At 37.6% G+C, this 26182-nt stretch overlaps 1 protein-coding gene across 2 annotated transcripts; it reads left to right on the top strand.

The window, feature by feature from the left end:
- PUM3 (pumilio RNA binding family member 3) lies at positions 1-26182 on the top strand. Of its 2 annotated transcripts, none has more exons than XM_054810346.1 (18): positions 1-62; positions 427-527; positions 2412-2594; positions 4498-4633; positions 5381-5456; positions 6330-6423; positions 6645-6711; positions 7271-7445; positions 8758-8861; positions 9329-9407; positions 11140-11238; positions 12387-12440; positions 14024-14104; positions 17221-17363; positions 18123-18345; positions 19394-19481; positions 21425-21515; positions 25930-26182. In XM_054810346.1, exons 2-18 carry the CDS (start codon positions 437-439, stop codon positions 26057-26059), a joined length of 1914 nt encoding a protein of 637 aa, XP_054666321.1. In that variant the 5' UTR covers positions 1-62; positions 427-436; the 3' UTR covers positions 26060-26182. The 2 variants fall into 2 exon arrangements, with proteins under 2 accessions (XP_054666321.1, XP_054666322.1); XM_054810347.1 differs by having other exon boundaries at positions 12-55.

Here is a 26182-nt window from a genome sequence, read left to right as displayed (position 1 = left end):
AGCGCAGGCGGGGCGGGGCGGCACGGCACGTGTGAGGCGAGCAGCGGCTCCGGTGGTGCGCGGTGAGGGTGGCGGGGCGGCGGGGTTTCCCGCGGGGCACCTCTACCTCACCTCACGGCACCCCGCGCTCAGCTGTGGGACGGCGGTGTGCTGCGTCCTCCCAGGCGCAGGGGATCACTGGGGAGCGGGGTCGGGGCCTCGGCCGCTCAGGCCCGGTGAACCGCGGTCTTGCCTAGCCGAGCCTCCGTGCTGACCGGCCTGTGCGCGACCTCTTCTGGTCCCGCACCGTCTACCTAGGGACGGGCGACCGCTTAACTCCGTCAAGCGTGTTAGCCCGTGTTAGGGAAGTGCAGGCTGTGTTTTCCTCGCATCGCTAGCAAGGGAGCCACGGTGGTCCAGTAATGCTGTCTCTTGCTCCGTTTGCAGTGGTGCTGTCATGGAAGCCAAGGGTAAAAAGAAGTTCGTGGGGAACAGTGGAAAAGCATCTCGCAGAAAAGCACCACATGGAAAAAGGAAATTTAAAAAAGGTAATGGTAAGAAGGGGAGGGCTTATTAATAGGAGTCCTGGGTGAACGATTATTGTTGTGCACAGGCATGCTCAAAGTTCTTTTTTTATCTTGGTAAACTTATGTCATGAAATTACTAGCTTGGTAGATGAGTGAAAAGCAGTGGATGTTGTCTACGTGGACGATGGTAAGGCTTTTGACAATGTCTCCCATACAGTTCTCACAGGGGTGCTGATGAATTATGGGCTGCATGAGCAGGCAGTGAGGTAGATTGAAAACTGGCTGAATGGCTGGTCCCAGAGAGTGGTAATCAGTGGCACAAAATCTAGTTCAAGACCAGTAACTAGCAGTGTACCTTGGGAGTCTATACTGGGTGTAATCCTCTTCAACAGCTTCATTGGTGGTCTGGATGATGGGGCAGAGCGTGCCATCAGCAAGTTCACCAATGACACAGGACAGGGAGGAGCGGCTGATGCACCAGAGGTCGTGCTGCCCTTCAGAGGGACCTCAACAAGTGGGAGGAATGGGCTGACGGAAGCCTCGTGAAGTTCATCAAGGAGCGAAGGGCAGAGTTCTGCACCCCTGCGGCGGGAACAACCCCATGCACCAGTACATGCTAGGGTAAAGCAGCTTTGCAGAAAAGGCCTGGGAGCTCCTGGCGATCACAAAATCAAAGACGAGCCAGCAGTGTGCCCCTGTGGCAAAGGCAGCTAATTGGATCCTGGGCTGCCTTAGGAGGAGTGCTGCCAGCAGGTGGAGGGAGGCAGTCCTTGCCCTCTCCTCCGCACTGGTGAGGATGCACCTGGAGTGCTGTGTCCAGTTCTGGGCTCCCCAGTATGAGAGAGACCAGCAAAGGGCCACAAACATGATGAAGGGTCTGGAGCATCTCTCCTATGCAGGAAGTCTAAGACAGCTGGGACAGTTCAGCCTGGAGAACTGGCTGAGGGGGATCTTGTTAATGTACATAAAAACCCGAAGAAAGGGTGCAAAGACAAAGCCAGGCTTTTTCCAGTGGTGCCCAGTGACAGGACCAGAGGCAGTGGGCGCAGACTGAATCACAGCAGGTTCCTTGTGAACATCACGAAAAACTTCTTTACTGTGACAGTGACCAAGCACTGGCACAGGTTGCCCAGAGAGATGGTAGTCTCCCACTTTGGACATAGTTGAAAGCCACCGAAACATGGCCCTGGACAACCAGCTTTGGGTGGCCCTGTGTGAGCATCAGGAGGATTGGACCAGATGACCTCCAGAGGTTTCTTCCAACTTCAGTTATTTTAGGATTCTGTCTTGCATTTAGAACTCTGCTGACTGTATGATCAAATAATCTGGAAAAAGTAAAGCTGAAATGCTTTAAATAGATTGCATTGCAAGCCCTTCAGCTCTATTTGATTGACCTAAAATACTCTTTTAATTAAAAATTTGAAGTTGATAACTTTTTGATTCTAGAGTTTGCTTTCCCACATTAAGAAAAAGTTTATTTGAGAGTTGAAGCTAGGATGTGTGAAGTGCTGTGGGTTAGGATCGAGAAGATAGCTTTCAGTGTTTGCTCTCTTCTGCTTAAAACAGATGATGTCAAAACAGCTCTGACCATAAACAATGAAGAGATGATTTGGGAATTGATGACTTTGATGCCAGAGGTGGTGAAATTCTTAATTTAGAATAATTCTTTTTATGTCTGGCCTGTTATACTGCTGCCCAGAAAATAATGGCTAGGTAAAACTTCCATAGGGAAAACTGGGACACCCAGGGTCTGCAATGAAAACATGGAGAAGCATGTAAGAGTTATTGTTATATATATAATGGTTATTACAAAGTAATTTAATTCTTATTACAGTAATAATTTGTTATTTTGAAGCAACATTAGGTCTAGGATAACATTTTAATTTCTGCTTTGTTGGTTAATAGATTCGGGTCCACCAAAGAAACTTCTTAATAAAGGAGATGAGGAGGGAAAGCCTAAATCCATTTCCAAGAAATTTGTGAAAGGACAGTTAAGACCTGGAAGAGCTAGTGTCAAACAATTCAAGAATAAACAGCAATCAGAAAAGCTTGCGAAGAAGAGGAAGCTCCAGGATGGTGAAGAGGGAGGTGAGCAGATTTTTAAGCCTGGATATCAATGGAAACTAGATTTTGAGAAACACGTCGTTCATCTAGGTCTTCCTCTTTCCCCCTGCCTTGTTACCACTTTTCCAAATTGGCTGAATGACTCCAAGTTTACTTCACATTTAGTCTTTGCTGTGGAAAATTTAACTTCACCTGATTAAGCTTGAGGCCAAAGTCATGAGCATGAAAAGTTCCGAATTATCTTGGAAGTCAAAAGTAAAGATACAGCAGCAAATTTAAATAATTGGTATGCTGTCATAAAGCTATGATTATTCTAATGACAGTATTATGTGGCTAGCTTGAAACTTGCTGTTTTCACAGAAATTTGGAAAATACAGAGGTTTTCATAAACTGTTTTAGAAATTTAATCCTCTGTTCTAAAAGTACTGGCTATAAAATTTGGAACACAAAAATTCATGAAACAAAGTTGATTATCCTTTATATTATTTTTTTCTGTGGTCCAAACTATGTAGACACTTTTTTCCCCTTTGTTTTTCCTTTGTTCTTCTTTTTTTTTTTTCCTCCTCCCTCCCCCTGCCTTTTTTTTTAAAGAAATCATTGGTGTTAACACTGCTTTTTACATTTTACAGCTTAGTTTTGTGTTTATACAGAAAAGCTGAATAAATGTCTGCCTTTATCACTGTTTAAATGGATTTCTTTTTTACTTTGTTTCTGGTACATGAGAGCTTCATGTTGTTCCTTCCTCTGCTGTGAAGCAGAGGTCTACTGCGACAATTAAACAGCATTGTAAAATGGAAAGTGGAATCTTACCTGAGGGATCCTGAAGTTCTACATAAAATGTTAGTTGTTTGAAAGTCAGTAGAAGGTGTTGAGTATTTTGTTGTTGCTGTTGTTGCATGTTTGCAGAATGGCTTCACATGGTATATGCACTAGATGTCTGGAAATTTAACAGCAACAGAGTGTTTCTATTAAGGTGCTTTAAAAAAGAACCAAAACACAACCACAAACCAACCTTTAAATGTTCTTTATAAGAATAACTGAAAGCTGCTGTCTGTTGCACAGTGGTGCTGCTGTCAAAGCAAAGTGTTACTGGTTTTACTTGTCACTATTACTTTAGGAGAGCAATAGAAAAAAATTGATAATTTGCTTTGTAAAAAGAGAGCATGGTTTTTTGGATGCGTGAGGTGCTTAAATATGTGCTGCTAAATACCAACAAGCGCTCTAAAAATTTAAAGCCGGACCTTTAATGTTCCATTTAGAGGTAATAGTTAGCATGACTTGCTTCTGTGAAACCATGTAATATAAGATGATGTTTTTTCTTCAGGTGTAATTAAAACTAAAGTACTTGAAGTTTTTCCCTAACTTATTTGTGGCACTTTATAAAAAGTTACCTTAACTGAGTTTGTTGTGTGGCAGTGTATAGCTGTTGTATAGTAAAATCCCATACTTAAGGAATTTGACTGAACAAAAAAATTAAGCATGCTAAAAGGCTTAAAATCTCTTCCTTTCTCTGAGATTTCTGATATATATCTTTGAGTTAGGGCTCCTCTTTTGAGAGAGGGAAAAGGTATGTATGAGTACAGGATGAACTAAAAAGGAAGAATTACCTGGGGCAGTCATAGGCTGCTAACTGCATTTCGAGTCAATTTTCAAGCTATTAAGAGGTTTGCAATGCATCCTTTGACAGAGCTTTGAGGAAAAATCGTCATTTGCGTTGTTCTTCCAGTATTCTAGAAGTGGAAATTACTAGCTTAGCATAGTTTCTGAATATTCACGCTTTCATATTAGCTAGTTGGGTAGCTGCAGGCAAAGCTCCCAAATTGTTAGCAGTTCAAGTTACAATAGCTGCGATAGTTTATACTGGTAAAGGATTCCATTTTGCTTTTCTTTTATTGATTATAGAAAATGTATTTATTTTTGTCTTCAGGGTCAGAGTCTAAGAAGCCAAAGTGGAATGACTTCAAAAAGAAAAGGAGAGAGTTAAAGCAAACCAGACAACTTAATGATAAAAGTAATTATGACATAATTGTAAAATCGAAGCAAATATGGGAAAGTGTGAGAAGGTAATAATGATTTTTTTTTTCTTTCATTCAGTTCACTTTTAGTCATAAGTTACAAGAAAACTCTTTCTCCTCTTGTAGTTATATGAAACTGTATTTCCACAGTGAAACTTAATGGGTGAATGATAACGTGACATGGAATTCTGTAGATGGTTCAAGCAGAGTATGGTGACCCATGGTGCTAGAAATGTCTGGATTGAGCTCACTTGTATTTTAGACTAAAATTTGTGAGTAAATGCTTGAGGAGTTGTCTTATTTTTTGAATCCTAAAGCACAGAGCATATATGGATTCAGCTTGATCTTGCAGTGGGATTACTGCATGAGTTTCTTGTGGAGGTTTGTATACTCTCTCTGGGCAAGTGTAATTCTAGAACTGGGGCCCCACATCAGGAGGAGGAGTTAATTTTACTTGCTGTAAGTGTCTGTGCTTTGCAGTTTTGGCTATAAGATGCTTATGAATCTTTGGATCTGTAAATAACTCTGGCTGCAGATTTGAGTTTATGTTCTCTTTAATAATACTGTTACTCAGAAGAGAAAAAAGTTAGGAAATCTCGTTTGGTTTCTAGGAACTGAAACTTCTTGATTACCTCTATCTACAGGTTTAATGAATGACAATGTAAATTTGTATTAGCAGGTGCTAACTTAATTTTATTTTATACTGTCTTGCTTATTAATCTATAGATGTAAGTGAATCATACTACAAAAAAGCTGCTTCCTCAATTAAGATTGTTTTACTTTTTTTGGTTCTAGGAAGAAATGCGATAAGGAGAAGCGAGAAAAGCTAATGAATGAACTACAGAAGCTTCTTCATGGAAAAATTAAAAGCGTAAGAAAAACTAATGCCATAGTGCAAAAATTCACAAAAGCTTCTTTAAAGAATGGTGAAATATGAATTAACTTTTGATAATATAGCACTAACCTATTCTTCCAAAAGCTACAGGGAAATTTTTTAAACTGTTAGTAAAAAAAAAAAAAAAAACCAAAAAAACCAAACCAAAATAACCCCAAAACAAAAAAAAACCAACCCCAAAACAAAACTAGGATTGAAAGGCTGCATTTGGCACCTGGATTTTAGGACAGTAGTCCTGGGATGCTTTGTCTATCAGCTGGCAATTACAAGGCTGTCTGTTTTGTCAAGCAGGTTTAGTCCAGTGAAGTTCTGTGTTCACTGAAGTTCAAAAACAGCCACTCAGAGTTTTGATTACTTATAATTGTTGCTTTGCAGTTTTCTTTTAGAGAAGTTAATGTCCTGATACTTAACTATACTAACCAGTCTTTCTGCTTAATTCTTGAAATGTATAAATTTGCAGTGAAATACACGTTGGATTTTAAAGTGATTCTTGGTATTCCATGCCGAAGTGGAACTGTATTGTCACACTCACTCTGAAATTACAATGAGAGAAAAGGAGATACCATTTCATAGTTCTCTTTCAGTATTATGTTCTCAGTATTATGTCCTCAGTATTGATGCATGTCCTCAGTTACCAGCAACTGGAAGCATTATCTGTATTTTGTTTGATAAGAGTACTTATAAAACAGTAAAAAACCATTAAACCAATTTGTTATAAGCAGGTAACTACTGTTATAAATGGCATTCCATGCTACATGTGGCATTATCAGAGAGCAAGTGCATTAAAATAAATTTGGTGCATAATACTGTTTGAACTGCCTAGGATAATGAAATCTTTCTGTCCTGTAGCTGGCATTTGCACATGATTCAACTCGAGTGATCCAGTGCTTTATTCAGTATGGTAATGAGAAGCAAAGGCAAGAGACTTTTGAAGAATTGAAAGGTAATTTCTTCCCATTTGAATTTTACCTGTGTGCTTCTCTGTTGTTGTTTGGATGCATTAAAACAAGACATATTATTTTCTCTTGAATGTTTTTAACTTTCTGCTGAAATGATGCATCATTCCTAGTGATTTCTTAAAACTTATTTAAACAATGGCATCTTGTTTTGTAGAGTTAATGTAGTGAAAAATCAAACCAGGTGAATGTTTTTCCCTTCTTCTAGATAGCCTGGTAGAGTTGAGCAAGTCAAAATATTCCAGAAATATTGTGAAGAAGTTTCTTATGTATGGGTGAGTATGAAGTGAATTTGCTTAGCTGTGTTGCATTGTTTCATTTCCATTGCGAAGGCTGCTTAATCTTTCGTGCATCGATCATGAATAAAAAAACTATGTCTCTGGAAACATGTTTGTAGTAATGACAAGACAGGAGAGTGTCTGGTATTGCTAACAGCAGTTTTCCTTTTGCAAAAAGTAAAGCTAAATCTGTACAGATTGAGGAAAACATGCCAAAAAAAAGCTTAAATGTACGCTCAAAGTTGGTCTTTGTCTTATACAAAAAACTGTCTTTTAAATTTTTTTTCTGCTTAGTGTTTCAGGAAGTCATCCTTTATTCTGTAGATTTTATCCACTGGTTTCTTTTCTTTCCCTCAAAACGCCTTATGATTTCTCCAGATTCCTGGCTTTCTTGCCATATTTTCATAAATGCCATAAGGCTCATCCAGATGCATATATTTCCTGGTTTCTGTGCTAAAACTTACCAAGTAAATGTGCTTTCAAAAATAAAGCTATGGATAGGTCAGTTTATCCCTAAAGTTTTACCTCTTGCTATCTATGATTCTGTGTAAAACAGGACAAAGCCACAAGTTGCAGAAATAATAAAAAGTTTTAAAGGCCACGTGAAAAAAATGCTCCGTCATGCCGAAGCATCTGCTGTAGTGGAATATGCATATAATGACAAAGCCATTTTGGAGCAGAGGAATATGCTGACAGAAGAACTATATGGGAACACTTTCCAGGTTTACAAGGTGATGTTTCAATACTTTAAGGTGTTTTAGCATCTAAAGTATTGTGTTACTAATACCTTACCTATCTTACCTACTATTTCTTTTGATTAAATTCCTTTCTGTCAGCTGTCCGAATGTAGTCTAGTTTAGCATGTTTAAACGTTATGATTACTTGCACATTTCTATTCTAGGTTAAATGGTGGGGTTTTTTCAGTTTGAGCTATGTAAAATATATTATGTTCACGTACGAGCTTGCTTTGCTCATCGAAGACAGCCTAATACCATATAGTTGCAGTTATTGTAGTGTCATAGTCTCTAGCCTGACGTGGTCATCCTTGCCGAGATAAGATTTCAGCTTAATTACCCATTAATGCTGTGGATGGCTTCTGCCTTGTGTCTCGTGAGAACTGAATGTGTGCAGAATGTGCCTGTATCTACATACAGCATGCCATTTAGGTTTAATTTTAGCTTTGCTTTCTTTTCCCATGGAGATAGGACTTGAGTCCAACCTGTCTTGAAACCATTTAGATGTAGATCCTCACCAGGCACTGGGAACCTTTTTAAAAAGTACAGCCTCCTTTCTTCTGACTTCTGTTTTTCCTTCTTTCTTGCTGACTTGGAAAGTTGGTTTCCATTAGAGGCACAAATTGTTTTATTTACTAAAAAGTGCAAAACTGTTTTACACAATTATTAACTACTCTGTAGTGACTTTTGCCCCCTGGTGTACAACACAGCACACTCTTACCCAAGATTTATGTTAAAATTCTCTAAGAAATTAACACTCAATTTAGAACTATATTGCTATTTTTATTTACAGTTTTTTGTAAGTTTTAGTAAAGCATTTTGCAATGCTGTAGCAGGTACACAGTATATATTCCTCCTCTCTGCTGTTCTTGAACTGGAATTTCCTGGGCCTTGGTTAACTTCTCAGTTCATTGACTTGTTGCTGTGTTGCCCCCTGTCATGCAGGATTTCTGCATAGCTCAGGAGTCCCTTAACAGAATGCCAATTTTGTGTATTTAACCTTGTATCTGACAGTCTCATGAGTAACTAACCATAAGTGGCAAAAAACAGTTTAAACCATAGAAGTAGTTTTTGTTTGCTAATGATGAATGTTCAATTTGTAGAAAGTTGAGTACACGGTTTCTGACATACTCAAAGTAGATACAATTTTAAAAATAAAAAGTTTAAAAACTGTTAGTTTTGCAGAAATTCATTTTGTTTGTGATACTGTTAATGAATTTTGATTGAAAAGGGACTGAAGATTACAAATTTCTATGAACTCCCATGCTTACTGGGAACAATTAAACCTCTGATTGTGCATTTGTTTCAGACACCAGTTGTCCCAACGCTGGATAAAGTGTTGGAAGCTCAGCCTGAAAAGAGAGAGGCCATCTTGGATGAAATGAAACAGATTCTTACACCAATGGCACAAAAGTAAGGACAAAAATTGATTTAAGATGTGACAATCTAGCACAAACCATTTTTTTTGACATGCAGATAGACAGTGATATTGATACTCTGTTAAGCTGTAACATTTCTGTGTTGTGTAGTAAGTAACTATGGTTTTGTCCGAAGTGTCATAATGAATATTTTAATTTTGAACTCCACTTCTGTAAATTAAAGTGTCCCCTGCCCCAGTCAGACAATTGGTAGAAATCCTACAGTGTGTTGTGCTTCCGTAATGCATTATTGGATAAACTTCTCCAGTGGTCTTCAGGAGAAAATATTTTGCTAGGTTTTAGAATTTTCCACATAGTATAAATGCTAAACATCTAATCCGGAACAGCTATGTGTTCTCTGCACACCACACTCCTAACTTCTTTAAATATGAAGGAAGTATTGCTAACTTATGTTAAAACCATTACTTGGGGGACTTCTTATTTTCCTCTTCCCAAATACAGAGAGGCTGTGATAAAGCACTCACTGGTACATAAAGTATTTTTGGACTTTTTCACTTACGCTCTTCCGAAACAAAGATCTGTAAGTATGTTTTATTTGGGTTTTTTGTCATCTTTTGCCTTTCAGTGGAATGTTTTTAATCTTGTCATGAAAAGGGTTTAAGTAGACAAAAATACACAGCTTACATTTATAGACTTCTTCACATCTGGTGATCCCAGACAGATGACTGGGGAGTAGTGTTGTATAGAGATTTACAGTCACAGTGAACTTTCACACTAAAGCAATAGTGTTTGTGATAGTCAAATTGAAAAAAAAAAATTTAATGGAATGACTTTGATGTTTTCTCTCTCCATGCTAAATGCTTCTCAATAGCTGGAGAATAATTAAAGCCAGGGACATTGCTTCCAGTAGTTTAGCTTTCCAGTGTCTAGTTTCTTAACCACTTCTGGCCATTGTCCAAAAAACCCTTGACCAAGGTACAGTCGGATTGGGCCCTTTTGTCACCAGCCAAAACTTTGTCTTCTGCCTCCTTCTGAACCAAGCATATGGCTTGAATCAGTATGCCAATATTAAATTCCAGTTTTAAGCTTACCCCAGCCATTCTTGCTAAAACCATGCCTAAATCCGTCTGCATGCTGTGACATTATATAAGCTGGTATCCTGCTTGACTTCACTTGTCTTCAAGCTGTGCCCATCAGCCTCACTTTGGTTCTGCAGTTCGCCACCATCTCACTCCAGGCCAGGTGGAGCCTTCTAGACTTGCAGTCTTTTATCTACTTCTGCTGGACTGGACTCCTGAAATCTTGTTTACTGTTAACAAACCCAAAGCCAAGTGTAGTGAGGTGGACTGTTTATGGCCTATTCTCAGTTCAGATCTTACCTAATTAAAGGTTCCTTTGCATGGTTTGATGTAATGCTTTGTCAGAGAATGCTTCTGGATTCACAGTCGTGTGAATCAGGGGAGTGAGGGCATATCTCTTCCTCCTTGCTTGGCTTTTTGTGCAGACATGGTAGCATATGGATATTCTTTCTGCGGTTTGGGAACCCCTTTTGTAGATCTGTTCCTGCCCGTGCATATAGCCAGTGACACTAACTGTGTTGTGACTGAGCAGTTTCTAAATAAGTGGTAAAGTGCTTGGAACCTTTGACTAGGGAGAGAGAAGCTAGGGATGGAAAGGGCGATAGGTGGGAGCTTCATGTCAGAGGCATCTATCAGATTTTAACAGCAGTAGTATCTAGTAACCCAGGAAGGTTTGGTGGGTTTTTTGGCTGATGGTGTTATTTGTCAGATGTCTTCAGAACCTTATTCCTTGGCTACAAAGACGTAACTTTTGACTGAATCTTCCGTATCTGATTTATAACATCACCTGGTGCTTACATGACTTTTAGTTCTTCTTTCTTCCTGACTAATACCCTGTATGTATAAATAAATTGCATCACCTTCAAAGACTTTCTTCCTAAATTAATGGTTGTCTTTGTCTCCTCTAATTTTAGTCTCAATTCTGAGCACCCTTCCTTGAACTGTCTATAGTAGGACAACTGGCAAGCTTCACTACAGTTCTGATTTCATAGAGTGAATATGATGAACGGTGCAGTTTTGAAGGGAGAAAGCTTAGGTCATTTACGCTCTTTTGGGCTCCTTTTGAGGCTGTTTTTCATAGGTCAAGGCAATGACAGTGGTTCTGTAGAGCCAGTGATGCTCTCTGTAGTGTTGTGCGCAGACAAAAAATCCTTTCAGGTGCTTGCCCACCTGTCCTGACGTTTCTCAGGCCTTTTCTTTCACCTTTTTGCTTTATCACCTTTTCTTCCCCAGGAAATGATAGAAGCTATTAGAGAGGCTGTCATCTACCTGGCACACACTCATGATGGAGCCCGAGTAGCAATGCACTGCTTATGGCATGGTACTCCCAAGGTATTGTTTGATTTCAGTCTACCTGATCTTCTTTAATAATAGTGTAGTTTGAGACTGTACTCACGTGGGTCCTTCTACCAGCACACATTTTGATGCAGTTAAGTATTTGAGCACAAGGTTAAAAAGTGGCCCCATTTTACCTATTGGCAAATACAAGCAGTAGTTTTTCGTGAATCAGAGCTTTTGTTAGAATTTTTATAATGGAAGCATCTCCTTTTATTTTTAGCAGAGTTCTTAGAGATGGTACATAAAGCTTTTCTATTTTAAGATTATTTGCCATTCATTTATCTTGTAGATTTGTTAATGCAGGTAAAATTGGCAGTAGGGAGAGGACAGTAAAGAAGTTATAATGTGGCACAGTGTTTGGCTTTGGAATGCCAAGGCTTAGAAAATGTTATAGGAACTGTGTTTTATTTTCGTCTACTGATACAGTATCCTGAAATACTTTAGGTGTAATGTATGCCAACATCTCTTGGAAATATTGTAATGCCTCCTATCTTTTTCTGTATTAAAAAACCCCTACTTAGGAAAATAGTATGCTTGTTAAAGAGTGCAGGGAAAAAAAATGAAGTTCCTAGGATCTAGGGGTAGTAATGGGTCTAAAGAAGACTGAGCAGTGATTGCAAGAGCCAAAAGTAGAAGCACTGAGGAAATTTTCTGCTAAAAAAATCTTGCCAGTAAATGGGTTTTGAAGCGGGCTAGAGTCCTTGCTACTTTAAAGTTTCAGGTTCTGTGAATAAGTTTCTTTCCAAATGAAGAGTTAAGTGCGTTCTTCTGTAAGTCATGAAGAAGATATAGGTGAACATAGGTGGTGGTTTGAGTTTTTTGGGGGTTTGTTGTTGGGGCTTTGGTTTGTGTTTGGGTTTTTTTTTTTTTCAAGTTTCCCTTTTTGGCATCTCCCATTGGTGGGCTGGACTTGTAAACATATCACAGAACCCCCCTGGGACTGAGTCTTTTACAGTTCAGGTTTAACTCTTCATACTGTTTCTAGGTGTTGACTAATAGTACAAATGTGAGACTTTGATAAATAGCCTTTGCTTTAGTAACCAAATTGAAAGTTATCTTTTTGAAGGTGTAAATAACAATTTTTTTATTCAGAATCACTGTGATTATAGGCTTATTTGAGTTTCTTGTTTCCTTTTGGATAGGACAGAAAAGTCATTGTGAAAACTATGAAGACATATATTGAAAAAATAGCAACGGTGAGTGTTCATTAACCACTTATTTCATAGAAGTCTCTGAAAGACAAGTGATATGATAGAGGCTAATTTGAATGTGCTTTGGTACTGAAAACAATTACAAGATCTTAATAAAACTAAGTTTAAAATAGTGGTTATGTACTAGATAATAGGAAATATGTTGAACTTTATGGAATATTTAGAGACGTATTGAGAAGCTTCATTGTGGGCATTAAAGTTAATACTATCCTTCTTTAAAGTAGCTGACTTAATGATAAGTCCTAAATTTTTTCTACTTTTTTTTTTTTTGAGCCCAAGTTTATATTGCCTCTTCATATGTCTCATTGGTTGGGAGTAAAATAACATGTATACAGAAGAGGAACAAAAATTAAGATGTGTTGGAGATGTCATTGGAAAGCCCATTTGAATGTGCATATTTCTTATAAGATGCTCAATAACTTTTTAAGTCAGGAAGCTTCAAAATGAATTAATGCTGAAGCGACATACAGTGGAAGAAGTGTCTATATAATTTTTTTTCCTGAGTAACGTGTACATTTGGAGACTACAGCACCAGTAGAGTAACAGTTGCAACCACATTTCAGAGTGCTGGACAAAACTGCAACTGTGAAGAAAAGCTTTCTTCTCTTCCTGGTTGCTGTATTGTTCTGTTTACTAATAGTTGATGTGGACTCAGTCAGTGACCTCCAAACTTTTTTGATGACGCAACCTGGACATGCATCCCCCTTTTTTTTTTTTTAATATATATATATGTGTATATATGTATACCTTATGTGCATGTACTACTGTACTGGTACGTATTATAAAACATACACAGAAATAGAAAATTTAAAAGGATGAAATAAAGATAACCAGTGGTTATTTTTATATATTTATTAATGGTACAAAAAAATATTTTCTTCCTGCACTACAATGGATTGTTGTGTGCATCCCACTTCGGAGGCCACTGGTCTAAGTAATGTTTCTCTCCATAATTTCCTGGTAGCAGAATAAATAAATGAATTGTTATATTTTATAAAATATACATTATATGGAAATATGAGACAGTGCGTAAATAATTGCTAAAACAACACTGATCTAGCTTCACTTTGACGTAGAGTTTGACTGACATACAAGTGAATTCGGTTGTGCCTTTTTGAGTGTGCTAGTGACTCGCTCTCCAACAGTGGAGTAGAGACTGTATGGCTCACTGCAGAGACATGATCTCCAAAAATGCAGTATGTGATTTATCTCCATTTTAAGCAAATCAACCATAGAAATAAAATCTGTATGTAATATTCCTGCAAGGCAAATCCTGTGATTTCAAATGATGATTAAACAATAGGATTAGGTTAATAGCTTGGATGTGATAAAGCAGTATATCAACTTATAATGGCAGATCAACTTAATCTTTGTTTCAATAACATGCTTCTCTTAACAAGCCAAGAGAGCCTAAATGTTGGGCTTCTTTCATTCTATGACAGTAGACAGAGTTTGCTTGTGGTTCATGTTGTAGCATGTTTGAGATAAACTTTCAGAAATTTTTCTAAGTCAATTACTGTATTCATAAATCTTGACTGTATGTGGTTTCTGATGTCTCATCTTTGCAGGGAGAATTTTCTCATCTGGTCTTGCTGGCAGCATTTGATTGCATTGATGACACTAAACTTGTGAAACAGTTAATTATATCTGTAAGTAATTGAATTTTTCCTGAAATAGCATACTAAATAGTGTCAGTGTGTTTGTCAGTGTATAGGAGGATAAGAGTAGGAATCCATCTGCTTTTTTTCAAACCATTTAATTCCTTTCTACCTTTCATGTTTCATTATATTTGCATATAATGATTTTTTCTTCTTTTCATAGAAGACCTCAGCACTTTCATATGTTATCTTTAGTTATTTAGTTGAATTAGTTTTTAAGCTAGTTTCAGTGCTTGCTAAGAATTACCCTTTTTGTACATGTTCATGCTGGCTAATGGATGATTGGTATCTCTTTAAAGTCGATGTCTTTGTCATAGAAGTTTGAGCTCTGCTAGAATTTCAAGAGATTAAATTTGGTGGAAAACATCAGAATGATTATGTCACCTTACCCATTTTACAGACAAACCTAAAATGTCAAGAATATCTCTGCCTACAATGTCCTTATTGTGCAAACTTATTACTGTAAAAAAAGGTTGTTTAGCATATTTAGCTCTTTCCTTTTGCAGAAGTAGCATCTTGGAAAGTGATACCTCAAGATAAACTATAGTAAACTTTCAGGAATGTGGCAACAGGCCTGAATATAGTACACCGTGACTTCAAACAAGAAAAAGTACTTGGAGACTTTTGGCTGAATGCTGAAACTATTAACTCACATTAATTCTTGAAACTTGACATTTTTATTTAATATGTTGATAATTAAATGACAACTAACCTTCTGGATAAAATCCAGATAAAATACTTTTATCTTGCTTCCAAAACGGATACAGATAGATGTCTGAAACATGAGAGCACTCAGCTGTTTTGCATCACCTACATGCAATTGCAAAATGAATGGTATGGGGAGTATGATCTAGTCTGCATCTGCTTCCTTTTGGAATGGCCCATTTCCCCACCTTCCTTCCAAAAAATTATTTAATAGGGTTTCATAAAGTGTTTATACTTCAGATTATGTTTACATGCAAATTTTATCACTTCTAAGATGTTTTAATCTGTAAATTATAATGAAGTTATACTTTCACACTGATAAAAGAGACTTCACGGTGCACAATGTGCAAGCACGATACTTTATGTATAGTTTCTAATGTGCTTAGAGTAGTATGCTGTAGCTTTTAGGACTGACAGGTTGAGAGGCATTGGCAGGAAGGTAAAGATGAGGCAAATACTCTGTGGAGGAAGGATGTGAGGAGAAAGGGGTTACGATGAGGCATGCTTTAAAAAATATGATCGGTTCTTCCACGGAGCAACTTTGTATGGGGGGAATTGGGTTTTTGTACTGTAGCATGGACATTTGGCCTTAAGTCTGTGCTTCTCTGATGGATGTGGAGAGATGAAAGCATACCAGTGTGGAGATGGCTTTTGTTTCTCGGGTATATTAGCTGTAATCACAGCTGGGTTTTGTTTCCAGAGCCCAGTCTGCAATGTAACAACTTCTGGGCAAGTTCCAAGCAAATAAGATCTGACAGATCAGAGCTGTCTTAATACAGGAACACCCCAATGATCTTGTACGATGTTACAAGCACTCTGCTTTCTGAAGGCTTTATTAGTTCAGATACGGTGTTTGGCTTTAGCTGAGCTTTCAAGGTGTCATTTAATTCCTGAATCATCTGTGGTTTTTCACCATCTGAGAACAAAGATAATGGAGTGTTTACTGTTTGGTCATCCTACTGCATCAATCTGGACACAAGAGTAAAGGTGAATAAGGAGGAGTGGCCTTCATGCATACAGAATTGGCCCATCTGGGTTTATATGAGGTCAGGAACAGGGAAAGAATGTCAGGGAAAAGGAAAAAAATATCAGATAAGATCAAAACCAGCTCTTCAGATGGTGAATGAAAACTAGTAGCAGAGGATGAGGTGGAAGCATCTAGAAATCAAGCATTAAAGCATACTCTATAAAAAGAATCCAGTTCTCAAAATGATCTTAAAGAGCAATTAGACTTCTAAAACACCTCATACCAATTATTATTCTATCCATAATAAAATTTAACTTAAGGAATGTAAGGAAAATAATAAATAATTGGGGGGTGCAGAAAAAGCAGTGTTTAGGCAGGTCTTGTCCTTTTTTTGTTTTTTTAGTAAAATAGATTACTTACGTGGATTGGCAGAATGGCTGGGAATTTGTACGGAAGGGAAGGTTTTGAGCTTTTTAAGTCGTTTGAGGAAAATCTTTCCTTATCATCATCTGTCAGCTCCACAGAGTCTTAATCCAGGACCAAAGAGTATGTATGGTGCTTTAAACCTTCATGTATGACTGGACATCGTGAGCTTGGCACATCTCAGGATTCGGGCAGATGTTAGCAGGAAATCCTGCTCTTTCATGAGGACTCCAAGCAGGCAGTGCTAGGGAGACATTACCAACAGGAGACAGCATGCCCGTGTCGTTTAGAGTTTCTCACAATTCTGGTACTGAAAGTGACCAAATTTTTAATTCATTGGAATCAGAATCAGTGGGGGAAATGCACTTCTGGAGGATTTAGAGAAGAATGTGTTTATTACCTTTTATGCAAAATGGCTGTGTTATAGGTTGATTTCAAAGTGCACATGATTTTTGTGTTTATTTGTACTAAACTAAGTATTTGCGTACCAGTTTTGAGTTTGGAAATATTTCAGCACCTTTGTCATCCATTTAATTGATAAATGAACTTCACATACCTCCAAATGTACACTCCCTTGAAAGTCAGCATGGTATCAGTGATTACTCTAAGGTGGTGTGGTAGACAATCCTTTGTATGTCTGGTCTGCTGAGGTTATGACTCTTACTGCGGTTATATTTTTACAGCATATGGCATACTAGAATACGTGCTGTTCTTTGTACTTGCATGTATCAGTGAAAACAAATCCTGTCCTTTTGTAGTATTTTCTAATCAGTGACATTGATGCATCTGATGAACACATTTTAAACCTTTTTTTTTTTTTACTTCTCTCACTTCTCCAAACTTTCACTCTCATTAGAGTTTTTTTATTTAATTTCAGAAGCAGATATGAATCTTAGTCATAATATGTAGTTTTCCTTTCCTGAGCTTTGCATTTGAAAGCTAATCAGTAATTACCAATGGCTCAAAACTATTACTTCATTAATGTTTTGTTGCTGTTTGTTTACTGTTACAGGAAGTAAATGCTTCTTTGCCCAACATAATAAACAACAAATATGGAAAAAAGGTCTTGTTGTACTTGCTAAGTCCTAGAGACCCTGCACATTTTGTTCCAGAAATCATTACACTTCTGCAACAGGGAGACGGCAATGCCTATAGGTAACTCAGATATGATGGTTAAGCTGATTTCCCTGAAGTCCAGAAGAGTTCATGCAACTTTCTGACATGATCAGTTTAATTCCAGCTTTTCATCATAATATATCTAAGTACTGTAAATATATACAAATAATACATAAGTATTATTAAATATGTAATCTGTAGTCCTTATTTCTGCATTTTTTATTTAAAGTTCATTGTTGGCCAGGGATGTATTGGTGATCAGCAGTTAAACCCCATTTGTAAAGGGCAAAAATTGTGATGTGTTCTTTGTTTAAACTCATATATCAAATCTGGCATGGCAGAAAATTTTTAATAGGCATTATTGGTGGTTTGAGTTGCCTAAAAGTATATCTCAAAATCTAGCAATAAAAATGGAAGTTGTTAATTTGAATTCAGTCTCTGGTATTGACATTGATGCTTATCAGCTTTTGAAGAAAGAGCAATTTTAGATTATTAGAAATAGATATCAGTAGTTGAGATAACAAAATGAATAGAAAATAGAGGTTAAATTATCATTGTTAACAAAAAAACTCTGAGGTTTACTGGCAGTCAGCTTTAAACACTTTCTCACTCCATGCATTCTTAAAATGTGTGTGCAACATGTGTTTAACTATATGTGAAACAGAAAGAAGAATAATGCTTTATTTTGATTTTCCAAAAATTTATAGCTGTCTCATAGAGTACATGTTCTGAATTTCTTGTTGCTTGATGTGCATAGAGAGCAAGTCTTCTACAGTAACGTGCTGTCTCTTTTATCAGTAAGAAGAATACTGAACTCCGCCGCCGTGAACTCCTGGAAGCCATTTCTTCACCTTTGCTGGAATATTTGCAAGAACATACCCAAGAAGTAGTGATAGACAAAGCTACCTTTGTCTTGGTTGCTGACATCTTAAGAACAGCTCTTGGTGACATCCAGCCTGCACTAGATGCAATTGCTGATTTAGCAGCAGAAGAGCTGGTTCCAGGTGGCCGTGATGGGCAGGTAATGTAAGAGAGGACAAGGTGCTGAGAGCTTGCAGAGTGTTTGCTTATTTTGTATTACTAAAATGAAGTCTGCTTACTTTTGGCTTTGCGTAAGACGTCAACGTACTGCCCTGATAGTGCTCATACATTAGATGTGGTCTCTGTTTTCTGATGTTTCCCTTCCATAATTTATTACTATTGCATCTGGAGTGATGAAGGCTTGAGCCAGCATTTCATCTGAGTTGTAGAGCAAGGTACTTCATGATCTTGAATCTTCAGAACTGCTTTAAACACTTTGTGGGAAGGTACCTGACAATCATGTTATACAGTCACTCTTTTAATGTTATTGCTATGCAATCAAGCAGTTAGTAAATTTTTATAGTACATTTGACTGTTTACACTGAGAATGATAGGGTCTCTTAGCTTTCAGGTATGCGTATCTCCATGCGAGGAAAGGTCTTAGATAACAGCTGTTCGTCTTAACAGTATGACCTTCTTTTCAAAGTGTGCCACTCCCCTATTTTGTTGAGTTACGCTCAGATGTATGTGTGTAGAATAGAAAATGAAAAATGCTATGTACACTATATTTAAGGTAGATGCTCTCCAGATTGTCATAGTCGTGCTGAATTTGCTCTGTCTTTTCCCTTCTTTAAGATATGCATTTTACAGAATTTTACATGAACTATGCATGTTTTCTGTGATTTTCTGTGAACAGTGTAGTAAATTTTCAAGTCTGAAAATGTGGAAAGTCTTGTGGAGGCAGCTAGACCAAGAGATTCTGCTCAGTAAGCATGAAGTCCTTGGAAGGGTGGATGAAGCGTTGGTTGTTACAGATGTTACAGGGAAGGTGGTAAAAAATAAACTGGTCAGTTTAAGTAAATATTCAGATAGTTGCATCAAACTTCCTGATACTTGCATAGGTGATGACTAAATGGATCGGTGTGATGTGGTGTCTGAGGGCAGAGTGGATAAATCAAGCAGGAATCTTTATGGACAGACATGTAACTGAGTATTAAAACATCATTAAATAATTTGGTTTTGTTTTGGTTTGGTTTTTCCCCTTAAAGCTTCACATTGCAGAGCATCCAGCAGGCCATCTAGTTTTGAAATGGTTAATAGAGCAAGATGAAAAAATGAGAGAGAGTGGAAGAGAAGGTATGTTGGAAATTCAGCTTTACTTGATCAAATTGTGACTTAAGAGTAAGCAGTTATCTGACCTAAAATAAGATTGCTGCATTTATTTCTTTGAATATACTAATATATGAAAAATCTAACATACCCTCTAAAATTATTGCTTCTATCCTGTTGCTGTTATGAACTGTTACATGAACAGAATGACAAGGATACATTTGCTTTTTCTACAAAGCAAGTACTGGTCTGTTTTGTTTTTTTTTTTCCTCAGGGGTTTACTGTGTATTTGGGACAGGGTTCAATTCTCTGCTTAAAATATCTTGATAGCTTTGTTAAATTACACAGCAATTTAAAGGATAATAACAGAAAAAGTAAAGTCTTTCTAATGGAAATACTTGTTTCATTAGTGCTCATGAGCCAACCTGTAATCTTTACTGTGTTCATTAGTGCTGCTGGGTTAATGCTTTATAACTGTTATTACAATAATTCATGCACAAAATAGGACATCTTTTCTATTTTATATCACAGAAGGCAGAGATTGGGCACAGATGTTCTCATCTTAATTTAGCTTTTAAACTTATTTTATTACATAACTGTAAAATCTTGTTGTGTGAATCAGCATATCCTAATAGAGATTACTTTTTCCTCATACAAAACCCCCAAAAATTGAAAGGAGGTGGCGGTGGCATAATATAATCTGGAAAAAACTCCTCTGTGTGTAGGGGGCATTTTGCTTTTCAGAATTATCAGACCTTGTTAAACTTCTTTTTTTTTCTTCTTACTACATTCAGGTATCCACTCTTTCCTTTAAAAATAAGAGTTAGTTGGGCTTTATTAAATGTTTCTGAAAAGATGCTGTTTTGCTGCTTCCAGGTGGATTATTAAAAATGTGCAAAGGGGGAATTTTTATGTGAGTGTCTTTCAGAGACTAGCCTAACTGAGGTGATTATAATTGTCTGGATTTATTTCTGCTAACATTGCGCAATTCTCACTTTAAACACAATCTCTTCCCTTTGGTTTCTTTGTTTTCCTCCAAAGAGTGTGCCATTGAGAATTGTTGCTCTGAATTCAGGGAATCAGCATTAAAAAACAACCAAATTATTATTACGTAGGGAACAAGTTGAATAAAAACTGACTTGCTCTTCAGATGGAATTCTGATCTAAAGTGACAGTGAAAAATTGCTTCAGTGTTTGCTTGGTGGTTGGAGTTTGTTGGGATTGGGTGGGGTTTTTTGGATTGCTTGCTGATAAGTTTGCTCAGCATACAAGTTGTAAGAGCAGTTTTCCTGAAGTTCAGGAAATTCAGCTGGGGACTTGAGGTCAGCCTACGTTCTTTCTTTTGCATATTCCATTAGTGTAATGAATCTGCAAGTCAGCTTAAGCTTTCAAACCTACTGAAGAAAGAGAGCTCTGTAGCATTAGTACTGCTGAAAGAAACAAGATTCCTAGTGGTTTTCATGCATCAATAAAGATTAGATCTGAAGTTTTAAGTAACTTAATCTGTGCACATTCTGGGTTTTTTGGTTGTAGTCAGATGCTTAAAAAGGTTACATTTTTCAAAAGAGGCGTGTATGTATTAGTATATTGCATATGATTATCTCTTGTGTTGGTGTCACTCTTACCAAGTTCTTTCTTTGGAGTAGATGGCCTTTTTTAAGACATGAATAGCCTTTGACACCCTTTTAAAAAAGAAACAGCAAGTTTGCCTGCTTTATACTAGTCAACTGTCACACAGTGCTGCTATTGTCTAACTAATTTTAAGCAATACTTGGAAGTAGTCAAACATCTATAAAAGTTTTCATTGCATTGAAGAGTCAGTTATTTTGTGAGAGCAGAACTTTGTAAATACTTGGTGGCTAAAAACTACTTGATTAAATGACAACTGCGAGAACTTTTAACAGGCTTCTTTGTAGTAAAGATCCTGTCTAATTTTTTTCTTCTCCCTACCCATTTCCCACATTTTACAGTTTGCTTTGGAAGAACATTGGTGGAACGTGTTGGTATTGAGAATATGAAGACCTGGGCAGAAGTAAATCGAGGTGCCATTATTCTTTGTTGGTATGTAAGTCACATGGCTATTTCTGAGTAGGTTGCAATGTTGATTTGTTGAACAGCTAAGGGAACATCAGTTGAAATTTTTACCAGCAAAATGCCATTTTTGCTTAATGTGTACTGTCTTTCATCCCACTGGTAAGTCTGTGATGGAACAGGCTCCTGGAAAAATTTAAGCCAGAGTTTCCATAGGTTGTTCCTTGAGCTCATGCTTTTGCAGTACTAGAAAGTAGCTCAATGCTGGAAAATCTTAAGATTAAAAATAAAATTTATTATTAAAATTGTGCCCGCCATGTCTTGTTTTACAAGCAGAAAATTGTCAAAAAAGCACTCCGTAAATAGCTACATCAAAATAATTAACTCTGAAATACCTGTGACTGGCTGGCTGCAGCATACAAGAATCCAGATTTTTTTTTTTTAACTTATTGCTTTGTGTTGCTGCCTTAATTACAGAGCCTAAGTATGTCTCATACTGAAGTATAAAAGTGTTTGGAATAGTCCATACAGGAGAACAGACCATGCAAAGGCTTACGATGAGCTAACTGGCTCATAACTTCAAAGCACTGAACTGTGCAACTAGTGAGATCAAAAAGACCCCACAGGAATTGGACTAATATTAACATTTTGTTTCATCAAATGCAAACAGCTGCATTAATCATCACTGTTTTCACTTTGTAACTACCTGTCGGTTTCAGGTCACAGAAACCCAAGCTTTTGTCTTCAGCCTGAAGTGTGTGGTCTGTGTTCTGGAACTACTGGGTCAGCATTGCACTGTTGGCTCCTCATAAAGGCTTGCACTGAGCCAAAATCAGCAAACAATTCAAACAGACAATATGATTTTGAAAAATAAAAACTTCTTTTCCCGCCCCACTTCTCCCTCTCCTAAAGTTACTTTAGACTCCTTGCTGTTTGCTTTCCATCTCTGCACTTTACGATTTTGAAAGAGGCTACTTTGACATTCATGGTCTTTTGCAAGGTGAATTAAAAGCTGTTTGTACTAATAGGACTTTTGTTAGTTAATCTAAGTTTAATTCTAACTTTTAGTTCCTAACCATTGAGAGCACTACTGAGAAGAATTGGTAGTAGAAAAGTAGTTGCAATCCAGATATAAAACCAGTTTATGCAACATCAAAATAGTCATATGGATCTGGCTCTTAAGACTGTTCACCTGCTAAAATGATAACAGTTTTTCTTTGCCTCTCATAACAGGCCTTTAGAATTCAATAAATGCATCTAATGCCTTTAAGGTATCTGATCCTGCACATGCATGTTCAGTAGAGGTTTGTTATAAAGGCTTGTTCACTGACAGTATATTAATGCTTGGACTTTTTTTCCCTAACAAGGCTGAGGAGATTCATTTAACGTGTGGTGTTGCTGGTTTATGTACTAAGCTGTTTTGATTGTCCAAATAAAGTTGCAAAGTAAATTAGTGGAATTTTTTCCATGTATAGCACTTTAATAATTGTTTGGCTGTCGCTGTGACAGCAGTCTCTTAATAGGTCTTGAAGACTTGCAGAAAAACCAGGAAACTAGTAATTGCTTATTAGCAAAAAAACAGCACAGGAGTGGTGTATTTTATGGACAAGTCTTTTGAGGAATGGCAGTCTTTCCCCCTCTCTCCTATTACTCGTGGCGCTAGTGGGTTGGGCTTCGACAAGTGTGCTTTGTTACCAAGCAGGGGAGCTTATCTCCTAGATTGTAATTTTTCACCAATACTGAAACTCACCTAACAGGAAAGAGAGATAAAAGTATGGGGGAGGAGCATTTGTTTGTTTGTTAGCATTTTGGTTTTGGAGGTGTTTTGGGGTTTTATTTTAATCTGAATTCTTTGTAGTTTGAACTTCTCTTAATGACTTTTTAGGCACGACAACCTTTTGTTTAGGCAGCTGAAAATATATGAACATAACCAGCTGCTTTTGTTCCATTTCATGTGACACCCACGTACCTCGCTAACACGTAGTAATTAATCTCATCTTTGTTTAACTGCACACATTGAAGTTGAGAGTTTATCTAAATCATACAGCAATGTTTAATTTAATTTATTTTGGTATGGATAACTTTAATATTTTTCATAAAATAATTGTTGAGTTTCAAAAAACCTTGTTAAAAAAAATACTCAGATACTTCCTTTGTCATAAAGGAGCTCAGATCCCTTACACAGAGGTAATTTTCAGATGCTACCAGTTCTCCCTGAAGCTATGATTGATTTTTGTTTTGTTGACTTGCGGAAGCCATCTGTCACTTGCATGCAGATCTGAAACTCAGAATTAGACAGTAGTCAGTTCATTGCGTGTGCTCAATTGCTTACTTACCTAGTATCCTCTGGACCTTCTCCTTTCATTGCCCTACTTGTTTTTAGTTTGATTTTTATAAAAAAGTCCAAGGCCTGGTTCCGATCTAGTACAAGTGTGAAGAGTCATAAGGTGCAAAGAGGGCTCTTTGCAGACATTACAGTCCAGCTTCATGTAAATAAAGTGGTGTAAGTACTTGAATGTCCTGGGTGCTGGTCTATTTATGTTTCTACATCTGACCTCTTGGTATTTTGTAATTTGTCAATGATATGTAACATCAGGGTAGAAAATGGATAAAAACGCACTTGACCAAATGACTCTTTGATTTCCATATGCCATTTCTGTAACCCTTAAAAATTATATTTTATATCCACAAAATACATAGGTGTCTGCTTATCAGGTCTTAGAAGAACTTTCAGAATAATAATTTTAAAAAACCCCAACAACCTATGTTAGTCTTTGGCTGTATTATCATTAAAAATATCACGTCTTGAAATAACTGTGGATACCAAAAGTTTGAAAGCAGCTTTACATGTATAGCTGTTGGCAGATGAAATTCATTTTTAGAAATATATAAAATGCAGTCCAGAGTGTCTTGCTGCTTTGTATGCTTTTTGTCCCTGGTGGTGAACCATGCAGATCTGTTCACGTTAAGTACCAATGTGTTCAGCACATCCTTTGTCACTACTCTTGACTTTCTTGCTGTTATCAGAGGTACATGACTCACAGAAAAGCTGAGAAACTAATCACCCTCACCTGTGTTGAATTCAGTTTTAAAGAAGGTCTCCTGATTAAATTGTAGTGTCATAGCTAAAAGTGTAACAGAAGTTGCTGCTAGAAGTTGTTAGTCATAATGTAGGAATGAAGACGCTGAAAATAGTGGTGGTGTCAGATGGGCATCCCATGCTTTACTGCCTATAGTCTTGCCATTCTGCACAGGATTTGGAGTCCTAAAGAGACAAAATTTAAATCTCACCTTAAGCTACATTAATTCCTTTTCTGTCTTACTCAGTTCAGCTTGCCGTATCTAATCCTTGTTTAAAAAGTAGGCAGGAAATGAGCCTTTAGGTAGCTGCAAATTTGGGAGCTGTTTGGAAGAATCCTAGAGACAGTAAAGACTTGTAGTATGCAGCCTGCTCGGTAGCAGTACATGGGTGTTATAGTTTGTTTCCAATAGTTTATTTGTCTGCCAGTGCGACTTGTAATTCTGTTCTGGATTCCGCACATTGGCTGTAGAAGACATTAAATTTTTTAGGCAGTGTTCACTCAACATTTTGAAATAGCAAATCAGGTGTGCCATTACTTCTACTGATTTTGTGTTATAATCCAAGAACATTTCACTATTACCCCAAGGAAGAGGAACAGGACAATCACTGCCTAGTTTGATCTGGATAGTGCAGCAGCTTTTTCTTTCCTAATAGTATGTTACAGTTTATGATGAATTTCCTTGGTTTTGGGGAAGAAAAGGTGTCTGGGAAAGCTGGTTTGTTTTCCAAAAGTAATATCTGAAAAAGAACAGAACTGGTAAGGCTCTGTAGTCCTGTGCTAAATTAAGCACAGAAGTACAATAGTGAAAGTACTTGATGTGTATTAGATGTGCTTTGCTGCATCCAGTTTTAGGACACCCATTACAAGAGAGGTATCAAGAAGTGGGATGAGTTTAATGGAGGGTGACCAACATAGTCGTGGGCTGGATCCCTTGGCCTTGAAGGAGAGTCTGTGGGACCGGGACTGGTTCAGCTGGGAGAAAGGATGGATTTGGAAGCACTCAACAGCATCCTTGGCCCCAAGGGGGATGGAGGAGGGCTGGGCTCTCCACAGCAGTGCTTGCGTGGTGGGAGGGCCAGAGGCAGTGGCACAAGCTGAAACATGGGAGACTCAGGATGGAGATAAGGAGAAGCCTTTTCCCCATGGTGACAGCCCAGTCTGATTTATCTTGTGTTGGTTGTGTTCTCACTTGGTGTTTCATGCTTCCTGAAAAGTTTTACCTCTTTTTCTAGTAGGACGTGATAGAATCTGCCCTGAACTATGTTCTTCCTAAATAGTTGTTTCCTTACATGGACAGCCTGTTTTCCTATGACCTACATGCTGACCTTTGACATCCTTGTTCTTTTCCCTGTTTCTTGTAGCCTTCTCCGGAGCACCGATCAAAAAGTGGCAAATACAGTCAAAAAAGGACTGAAAAAGCTTGTCCCAAAGTTGAAGCTGAATAAAAATGTAAAAGGAATAGAAGCATTACTGGAGAAATTGACTTCCTAGTGTAAATGAATCTAAAAAGACAATGTACATCAATGCAACCAACTAAGAGTTGGTAAGATTTTGTACCATGGTTGTTTTAAGAAGCAGTGTATGCATTTGTAAATTAAAGAATTTCTAAAACAA

Source organism: Grus americana, chromosome Z, assembly GCF_028858705.1.
Source record: "Grus americana isolate bGruAme1 chromosome Z, bGruAme1.mat, whole genome shotgun sequence".
Classification (NCBI taxonomy): domain Eukaryota; kingdom Metazoa; phylum Chordata; class Aves; order Gruiformes; family Gruidae; genus Grus; species Grus americana.
This window is presented reverse-complemented; position numbering and strand designations above follow the sequence as displayed.

Bases quoted from the DNA above. Each gene is read 5' to 3' on its own strand.
- PUM3 (XM_054810346.1), top strand. From the start codon at position 437: ATGGAAGCCAAGGGTAAAAAGAAGTTCGTGGGGAACAGTGGAAAAGCA. The intron at 5,457-6,329 runs GTAAGAAAAACT...TCTGTCCTGTAG, and splicing joins TTCATGGAAAAATTAAAAGC to CTGGCATTTGCACATGATTC. The intron at 6,712-7,270 runs GTGAGTATGAAG...TGTGTAAAACAG, and splicing joins AAGAAGTTTCTTATGTATGG to GACAAAGCCACAAGTTGCAG.